The 10,263-nt window shown below is 39.8% G+C and overlaps 1 protein-coding gene across 1 annotated transcript; it reads right to left on the reverse strand.

Moving 5' to 3' along the window:
• Positions 1-4,137: 4,137 nt before the first annotated feature.
• LOC105217066 (FGFR1 oncogene partner 2 homolog) lies at positions 4,138-5,969 on the reverse strand. Its single transcript, XM_011191877.3, has one exon. The coding sequence runs from the start codon at positions 5,562-5,564 to the stop codon at positions 4,506-4,508; it is 1,059 nt and encodes a 352-aa protein (XP_011190179.1). The 5' UTR covers positions 5,565-5,969; the 3' UTR covers positions 4,138-4,505.
• Positions 5,970-10,263: the final 4,294 nt, after the last annotated feature.

The following is a 10,263-nucleotide window of genomic DNA, read 5'->3' on the forward strand; positions in this document are numbered from 1 at the left end:
TGATAATTGTTGTTGTTGCTGCTATTGCCGCTGCTGTCTAGTAGAAACTACGTTTTTCATTCACAAAGCAAAATTTTATAAAATTGCGTAACACTTTTTCTCAGTGTATCGTTTTTTTTTTTTTTAATTTTCAAAATATGCTTATAACGGCTCATACACAATTTACACGCATACACATACACACGCGTTGTGTATTGAATTTTTTTTTTGTTTTTGTTGTAGGGAATTCTTGAGATTCCAAACGGAAATGTCTGAACGCTGCGTTTTTTGACTATTTTTTGACAGTGTCACAAAGGTAAAAGGCACAAGTTGGCCACTCGTGTCGTTGGAACGTGTGCACGCACTGCCCTAAAATTATTTACATACATACATACAAACATATAACGGTACATGCAAGATACACGATTAGAACGAATTTAATTGCTTCTTTATTTTTTTTCTTTTTTTCCTTAATTTTTCATTTTCTTTTCATTTTTTTTATTTTTTTTTTATTACTTTTAACGATTTTCTAAATGATTTCGAAATTTTTTTATTTTTTTTGCAAAATTTTTATAACCATCTCATCTCCAGCTGTTAGTAAAATATATATATGCACGCCTATATAGCTGTATATAAGTGATTTCCATATTTTATTTTGTATTTATTTTCTATCGAAATTTTACTACTTTATTGAAATTTTCACATAAAAGTGCCGTCGAAAGGCAGCAGAAATGTTTAGCTGTGTTTTAAAAATAGCCGCATACTTTTAAAGTTTCTGGCGGTACACAGACAACACACACGCACACACACATGCGGTAGATCGCATTAAAGATTTCAATTTGCTGCAGACACCATAAATCGTTTGAACTCTGCTCTCCACAAAATTACTTTCCACTTTTTTTTAGAATTTTTTATTAATTCTTTTCAATTCAAACTAATTTTCTTTTTCGAATTACCGCATTCACTTGTGCTAATTCACTGGTTGTATTCCGCTGCAGCTTTCACTTTGAATAAATACACATATTTCGTAGTGCTCATTTTTCCTAAAATTCAAAAATAACTGTCTCTATTCATCTCTTTCGCACCAATAGTGTGGACAGTGGTATTTGCACGTTCGCTCGTAACGGTTTTGTGGCGACTCGGGATTAGGAAAATCGTTGTGGATTCTCGAACGTCCGTCGTAGAACTGAATGTTCGTGTTGCGAAAAGTTCACGGAAAAATCGTGAAAAGTCAGAAAGTAAGCGGAAAAGCGGAAGATCGTGAAAATTTTGAAAATCTTGCACTCGACAGCTGAATGTAAGCTTCCTCTCTCAGAGTCAAGCGCTCGCTCTCTGTTTTCATTTTATTTCAGTTTTTTCGTTGATCATTGGATTTAACGTTGCTATGAGGCACACGCGCCAGCATCTGCATAACTACCAGTAGTAAGAATGTGACTCTGACCACCTTATACTATTTTTTCTTGTTTTTCAATAGCTTTTTTAGTCGCTGCATCGATTTGTATATAGTATATATGCACATACATTGAAACTCATATTGAGCTTTATGGACGTGTTAGGTGTAGGTGAGCACAGTGGCGAAGAACTCGTAAAAACCAATTAAATTGGTGCTTGCTTTGTGGCAGCGCCCGAGGTGCGGAAATCGTGCTGTGTTAGGTTAAAGTCACAGCAATTACTATGACCTATTTGATTAAAGAACCAACTGAAGTGTTATATCTGTGAAGACAGGCTGCTTCAAACAAATAATATCGTGGTAAATTAGATGAAATCAAGTCTGGGACGCCCATCGCAGATGTTAATTAGAGTTGTTCACTGGAATGAACGAATTTTCCAATAAAGTGGGATTGAAGTTGTAAATACAACGGTTGAAAACTTAAACTGAAAATTTCATCGACTGAATCGAGGTACAGTCCCTTTAAAGATATCAATGGAAAGTGTTGGATCATCAATATTTAGCGAATTGAGCATTCTGAGGAGAATCTATTGTTGTAAAGGGGTTTTCAAAAGGGACGCTACAAAAGTAGACGACGCCATATTTTATTTCGCTCTTTTGACAATTCTCTGAGTCAGTGGCCTCAAATTCAAAAGCGCAACGTCCAATTTATGGTCATCATAATCGTCATGTCAGATCAACAATTCACAATTCATCCACATTCACAGTACAAAGTGTTTCCGTGTCAGTTGGACAAAGAAATGGCCCTAGTGTCGAGAATATTGCTGCCGCTGGAGCATCGATTGAGGAAGACCCAAATCAGTTTCTCTCACGTCGTTCTCAAGCGTTAGGCATCTATGTAACGTCTATGGTCTTTGCCAACAAGCTAGTGACGATTGATGAACTTCGTACGAATAACGAACGTGAAATTGCCGATTTATGCTTGAAAACCGTCGAAAATTGAGTTCAGCATCTGGACTTCAGCAAGCGTGCCCGTGGTGGCCATGCAAAGAATTAGAAGAAAACTTTTGCAGCGCTCTTATTGAAAAACCCTTTTAAAAGCCGTAATTTTTGCATTGATATGTGACAATGGATTTAACATGGATTCATCATTTTGCTTCTAAATCCAACCACTTGCGCTGAACCGATTGCAAATCATGGAAAGCCTGCTGTTTTGCTGGCAACATTATTACGTCTATATTTGTCTTGAACATCGAAAATCCTGCAACAGGACCTAGTATTTATGGAAGGTATGAAATCTGAAATCGCAGAAAAAGTGTTCCATTTGAAAAAGATGAAATGAAAACAACGCAACAGAGATAAATAACTCACAACAAAAGTAAATACGAGCTTTGTAAATCGAGCGTATTTGTCCCGACTCTGGATGAGATAAAAGACCTGCTGGAAGCGTTTGAGAAAAATTACAGGCGGATGCAAATGACGTAGCTGTTATGATGAACACCGTCTAAGATCTACCTTCCAACTTAGTGAAAAGTGATAGTGCATAAAGTAGCTTTGCTTACGAGTACTTACAAATTCCACTTTTTGGTACAGAAGCACCCTATTAAAAGGAACACATCTCCTATGAATTTCTTTAGAATATCTGAGAGATTTACTTTTATATATTTTCAGAAACAAAAATTGCTCACAAGCACTGAGGTCGTCATGTTCGATATCTGGGGCCTTGTAATTTTATAGTCTGATTTCGGTGATTTTAAGATGGGTGATGTGATGTGATGTGATGTCACACTATAACTTCAAAATTGTGGCGTAAAAAGTTGACGTGGTTTTAAACCGATATCGCCCATATTCAAACTGTAGCATATGGTTGCACACAAACTGTTTCATTCGAATCGGTCGAGTAGTTCCTAAGATATGGTTTTTTACCCATCAGTTGGTGGCGCCAAACCCAATGTTTAAGATTTAGCTTTATTTATGGCCGAGTTATTACATCTTATAGTTAACGCCATTTTGTGGGCGTGGCAATAGTGCTATTTCGATCATTTGCAATAGCAATAACCAACAAACTCCCACAGTGCCAAGGAAAATGTGTACCAAGTTTTATCCAGATATCTTAACTCCGATTGAACCTCACATGACCTTCATGCGTCCTGGTCAACCTGTATAATTGTGTGATCACAGTTGTTGTTATTGTTGTATCGGCATAAAACATTTATGGAATGCTTCCGATTTGCGAGTTCCGGTTTTGTAGAACGGACTGCCTTTCTGGCAAGTGGTCAGTTCCTTACTCAGTCTCAGTGTTAGTGGTTTGAAAGATTTCGATGTAGAATCATGTTCTTGTAGCGGCAGGCAATATTCCTCAAACAATTTTGAGACAGTCTTTGGTTTGTTATGAGCTCCACAAATCGAAGTATAAGGATTTAATTCATCTTCGGAAGTTAATGACGCCACAAAGCAAAATCTATATTATCCTAATGTGATCTTCCGATTCCGCCGATAAGTCATAATACTTAATCTAACATAGCAACAAATTACATTGTCTACCCGTCTTGTTTACGATCACCACACATTCGGCAATACAATGCGACCGAAAAAGGATTTTATTCCTATTTCCAATGGATTTTCCCAAAGTAATTTAAACATGTTTATTATTTTAATTGTAATTACCATTTCTGACGACACGTACCGATTTTGCGTCATCAAGCTTTTTGAAGAGAGAAAAAAATATAAAAGTAATAATGAATTCGGAAATAAACCAACAATAAAGGTATTGTACATATTAATTTATTTAAGTTTTAAATATATGTATGTATATTTATTTATATATATATATATGAGTAAAGATGGTCGCCACATCCACCCAAAAGGCCGATGTGACTCACATTTGTTGTTGATCTTGGTTTTGTTAGATTAGTAACAGTTTCAAGTGCTAAATACAATTTTCCTTGCGTTGTAGTAATGATCATTTAATAAGTTAGTGGTAGTGAATGCTTATGATTATAATTTCATATAATAAAAAAAGTTTTAGAATGGGTATTATGTGAACAGAAGAAAATGTAAAATTAAGGTATAATTGTTCATGAAAAAGAACCAAAGATAGGCAACATCGATGTAGTCGCCCACACTGCCCGCCCTATCATGTTGTAGCTTTTGGTGCTTCAACTGGTCCGGTTGTATTTGTTGTAGCTGTCGCACTAGCTGTGCTCCCCGCAGCTGGGATGGAGCAGCCTATTGTAGAAGCATTAACAACAGCTTCAGTAACACTAGTACTCCCCGTGTTGGCGTTGGTTGTAGTGTTAACAGTATCCGGGTGATTTATCGGAGGCATAAATGAAATCGTCACCGTCTCATCAGCTGGTAAAGGCCCATTATTATTTTCACCAAGAGTGTGGGACGTCGTTACCTTGCTAGTGTTAATGTTATCGGCAGTGTTAGCATTAGAACTGCTGGAGGTAGCATTGACAATGGCATTAGCTACAGCAACAGCGTTAGGTAGCAGTGAAATCACCGAGTTATTATTGAAATTCTCAATAGATGCACCGGACAATGATAACTCATCAGCCGAATCATCAGCACCATCTGTTTGTACACCTTTCTCCTCCAACATATGCTCATTAGCACGTATCGGTTGGCTAGCGGAGCCGAATTGCTTAGAAATTTGCAATAATTCACGCAAAATTTGGTTTTCCTTACGCAGTCTAGACATAGTTTCCATATCTCGATGGACTGCATCATCGTCTGCAGAGGCCGCACGCTGCATAACTACTGCCATTTCCCTGATTTTAGCTCTTTGTTCTCGTATAATTAACCACAATTCTTCATTATAAACTTCTTTAAAATTAATTTTACTTTCGAGAATTTTACTGCTTGTATGTTCACGATATTTCTGCATTATAAACTCCAAGGTGCGTTCATAATCTTCAATGCATATTTTCAGTTCTCGATTTTCTTTTAAGATTTCTGAACTTGTGGCATTCTGCTGTTGTATGCGATTGACCATTTCGGAATTCGATTTATTGTTAGAAATTTGGTTTAACGAGTCCATGTCATCTTGAAATTGACGTAAACTTTCCACCAAGCGGTTATTGCCCTCTGCTTCGACGAGTAAAGCATTACCCAACATCTCTAAATCTTTTACGCGACTGGCAATTCGCTGTGCGTCCATAATAATCTGCCCCACAGACATGTTAGACATCTTTGGTTGTTATATGTGCTATATGGCTAACGTTAAAAGAGGTGCGCTTTCAAAAATTTTTTCTATGGATCTATGATTGGCCAACACCACTTTGGCTGTTATGCTCCGAGCAGTCTTTTATCGTACACTTTTGACAGCACTGCTCAGCCCCTACTCTTGAAGCTGCCTCCGCTTCCGTTATTTTATCACTCTATTATCAGCTCCGATATATTGTTTCTTTCAGCTACGATTTTTTCATTACTGAATGGAAAATCCAAAGCTCCTTTTGTTATGAATTTTATTTTAGAATTTTCTGCTTTTTGTTATTAATTTATGATTTTGTGATAACTTTACAAAAAGAATCGCTGAATAAAAAATGTAAAATCGTTCACTGACATTTGACAATTCGCCCCAATTAAAAATTGACAGTAATCAGCTTGCCACAGTTCGTAAAACGTGACGTATTCAGAACAAAGATTTGTGTTATGTTTCTGTAGTAAAATAATAAATATATCTTCAGAGAAATTGGATTTTCAACCAAATGCCATTAAACATTTACTCACTGAAAATATTACTCACAAAGCAAATACTTTTTAAGAGTATTTAACTTTAACAGGGTTTAACTAGCATTTAAGACCAACGTGACGTTAACTTAACCAATTACGTCATATACATTCGTCTTATATTAGACATTACTTGTTCTTACGTCATAAATTTCATTAAAAGTTTAATGCATAAAATTAAACTAGCATTTAAGACCAACGTGACGTTAACTTAACCAATTACGTCATATACATTCGTCTTATATTAGACATTACTTGTTCTTACGTCATAAATTTCATTAAAAGTTTAATGCATAAAATTAAAACGAAAGAATAAAGGATGTGGGACAGAAAAAAATTCAAAATAGATAATATTTATAGTATGTATGTATGTGATTGGCGTTGCAACCGTTTAGCCGGTTATAGCCGAATCGACGATAGTGCGCCACCTGTCTCTCTCCTTCGCAGTTCGGCGCCAGTTGGAGATCCCAAGTGTAACCAGGTCGCTCTCCACCTGGTCCCTCCAACGGAGTGGAGGCCTTCCCCTTCCTCGGCTTCCTCCGGCGGGTACTGCATCGAACACTTTCAGGGCTGGAGTGTTTTCGTCCATTCGGACAACATGACCTAGCCAGCGTAGCCGCTGTCTTTTTATTCGCTGAACTATGTCAATGTCGTCGTATAACTCGTACAGCTCATCGTTCCATCGTCTGCGGTATTCGCCGTTGCCAATGTTCTGAGGACCATAAATCTTGCGCAAAATTTTCCTCTCGAAAACTCCTAGTGTCGTCTCATCTGATGTTGACATCGTCCAAGCTTCTGCACCGTAAAGCAGGACGGGAATGATAAGCGACTTGTAGAGCTTGATTTTGGTTCGTCGAGAGAGGACTTTACTGTTCAATTGCCTACTCAGTCCAAAGTAGCACCTGTTGGCAAGAGTTATTCTGCGCTGGATTTCGAGGCTGACATTGTTCGTGTTGTTGATGCTGGTTCCCAGGTATACGAAATTATCTACGACCTCGAAGTTATGACTGTCAACAGTGACGTGGGAGCCAAGACGCGAATGCGCCGACTGTTTGTTTGATGACAGGAGATATTTCGTCTTGTCCTCATTCACCTCCAGACCCATTCGCTTCGCCTCCTTATCCATGCGGGAAAAAGCAGAACAAACGGCGCGGTTGTTGCTTCCGATGATATCAATATCATCGGCGTACGCCAGGAGCTGTACACTCTTGTAGAAGATTGTACCTTCTCGGTTTAGCTCTGCAGCTCTTATAATTTTTTCCAGCATCAGGTTAAAGAAGTCGCACGATAGTGAGTCACCTTGTCTGAAACCTCGTTTGGTATCGAACGGCTCGGAGAGGTCCTTCCCAATCATGACGGAGCTTTTGGTGTTGCTCAACGTCAATTTACACAGCCGTATTAGTTTTGCGGGGATACCAAATTCAGACATCGCGGCGTAAAGGCAGCTCCTTTTCGTGCTGTCGAAAGCAGCTTTAAAATCGACAAAAAGGTGGTGTGTGTCGATCCTCTTTTCTCGGGTCTTTTCCAAGATTTGGCGCATGGTGAATATCTGGTCAGTTGTCGATTTTCCAGGTCTAAAGCCACACTGATAAGGTCCAATCAGTTTGTTGACGGTGGGCTTTAGTCTTTCACACAATACGCTCGATAGAACCTTGTATGCGATATTTAGGAGGCTGATCCCACGGTAATTGGCGCAGATTGTGGGATCTCCCTTTTTATGGATTGGGCAGAGCACACTGAGATTCCAATCGTCAGGCATGCTTTCTTCCGACCATATTCTGCAAAGAAGCTGATGCATGCACCTTATCAGTTCTTCGCCGCCGTATTTGAATAGTTCTGCCGATAATCTATCGGCCCCCGCTGCTTTGTTGTTCTTCAAGCGGGTAATTGCTATTCGAATTTCTTCATGGTCGGGTAATGGAACATCTGTTCCATCGTCATCGATTGGGGGATCGGGTTCGCCATCTCCTGGTGTTGTACTCTCACTGCCATTCAGCAGGTCGGAGAAGTGTTCCCTCCATAATCCCAGTATGCCCTGGACATCGGTTACCAGATTACCACCTTGGTCTCTACATGAGGATGCTCCGGTCTTGAAACCTTCGTTAAGTCGCTTCATTTTTTCATAAAATTTTCGAGCATTCCCTCTGTCTGCCAGCTTCTCAAGCTCTTCGTACTCACGCATTTCGGCCTCTTTCTTTTTTTGTCTGCAAATGCGTCTCGCTTCCCTCTTCAGCTCTCGGTATCTATCCCATCCCGCACGTGTTGTGGTCGTTTGCAATGTTGCGAGGTAGGCAGTCTGTTTTCTCTCCGCTGCGAGACGGCACTCCTCATCGTACCAGCTTGTTTTTTGTCGTTGCCGAAAACCAATTGTTTCGGCTGCAGCGGTACGCAGTGAGTTTGAGATGCCGTTCCACAGTTCCCTTATACCGAGATGCTGATGAGTGCTCTCAGAGAGCAGGAGTGCAAGTCGAGTAGAGTATTTCGTGGCTGTCTGTTGCGATTGCAGCTTTTCGACGTCGAACCTTCCGTGTGTTTGTTGACGGGCATTCTTTGCTGCACAGAGGCGGGTGCGTATCTTCGCTGCGACCAGATAATGGTCCGAGTCTATATTTGGTCCTCGGAGCGTACGCACGTCTAAAACACAGGAGACATGTCTTCCGTCTATCACAACGTGATCGATTTGGTTCCGCGTGTTTCGATCAGGAGACAGCCAAGTAGCTTGATGTATTTTCTTATGCTGGAATCTGGTACTACAGACGACCATATTTCGGGCCCCAGCGAAGTCGATCAGCCTCAGGCCGTTTGGCGATGTTTCGTCATGGAGGCTGAATTTTCCGACTGTTGTGCCAAAGACACCTTCTTTACCCACCCTGGCGTTAAAATCACCAAGCACGACTTTTACATCGTGGCGGGGGCAGCGCTCATAGGTGCGTTCTAGGCGCTCATAGAAAGCATCTTTGGTCACATCGTCCTTCTCTTCCGTTGGGGCGTGGGCGCAAATCAGCGATATGTTGAAGAACCTCGCTTTGATGCGGATTGTGGCTAGACGTTCATCCACCGGGGTGAATGCCAGGACTCTGCGACGGAGTCTCTCTCCCACCACAAATCCAACACCAAATTTGCGCTCCTTTATATGGCCGCTGTAGTAGATGTCACAAGGACCCACCTTCTTCCGTCCTTGTCCCGTCCATCGCACTTCTTGGATGGCGGTGATGTCAGCCTTAAGTCGTATGAGGACATCAACCAGCTGGGCAGAGGCACCTTCCCAATTAAGGGTCCGGACATTCCAGGTGCATGCCCTTATATCATTATCCTTAAAACGTTTGCAGGGGTCGTCATCAAAAGGGGGGTGTCTCATCCGAGGCTTTCGTAGATTTTTCATTGGGGGGTGTTTTTATGTGGTGGGTCCCAAACCCTACGCACAACCGCATAAGCGGGCTTCGCCTTCTCACTTTAGCTCGCCTTCAAACGGATGTCTGTTGGCTACCCAGAGGATACTTGGTCTAAAACCGGAAGTCGTGAGCTGCTTGAACCATGTGGAAAAGAATCGTTTCTGGCCACTCCCAAGTGAGTGACAATCAAAAACTTTCCTCACTTGCGTGAACTTCTACACATGATCCCATCCTCCAAGTATGTAGTCTATATAATACACAGATACTCAGTTCCAATCTCTTAAAAGTTTAAAACAATAAACTTAATTTGATTAATCATAATTATACACATATTTAAATAGTGAACTCGCTATAAGACATAGACACTATTATAAGTTCCAATTTTTAGAACTGTAAAACATTGTTAAGTTTATTGTCATTAGTTATGTAAAATTTTGTAAATGGCTGCTAATTTATTTTGCAACAAAACTTTAATAATTATACCTAATCTTTAGAATATTTGCAATTACCCATTTCTTATAGTATTTTGACTATTATAGCACCATGAGGTTATGTAAACAATCTAAATTAAAATAATGCACAATTTCTCGAATACTTTTTAAAAAAATTGATACTCTCCTAACCAACCCTGTGTGTAGAGTAGTTTGTTTAGAATTGAAATTAAAAACAAAATACGGACAAAAACAATTATTTTTGTTGTTCCGATATGAAAACAACAAGAATGAAAGCTACATCTAACCTCTCACTCTAGTGAAAACAAAAGAA

This window comes from Zeugodacus cucurbitae, chromosome 3 (assembly GCF_028554725.1).
Source record: "Zeugodacus cucurbitae isolate PBARC_wt_2022May chromosome 3, idZeuCucr1.2, whole genome shotgun sequence".
NCBI classification, from domain to species: Eukaryota; Metazoa; Arthropoda; class Insecta; order Diptera; family Tephritidae; genus Zeugodacus; species Zeugodacus cucurbitae.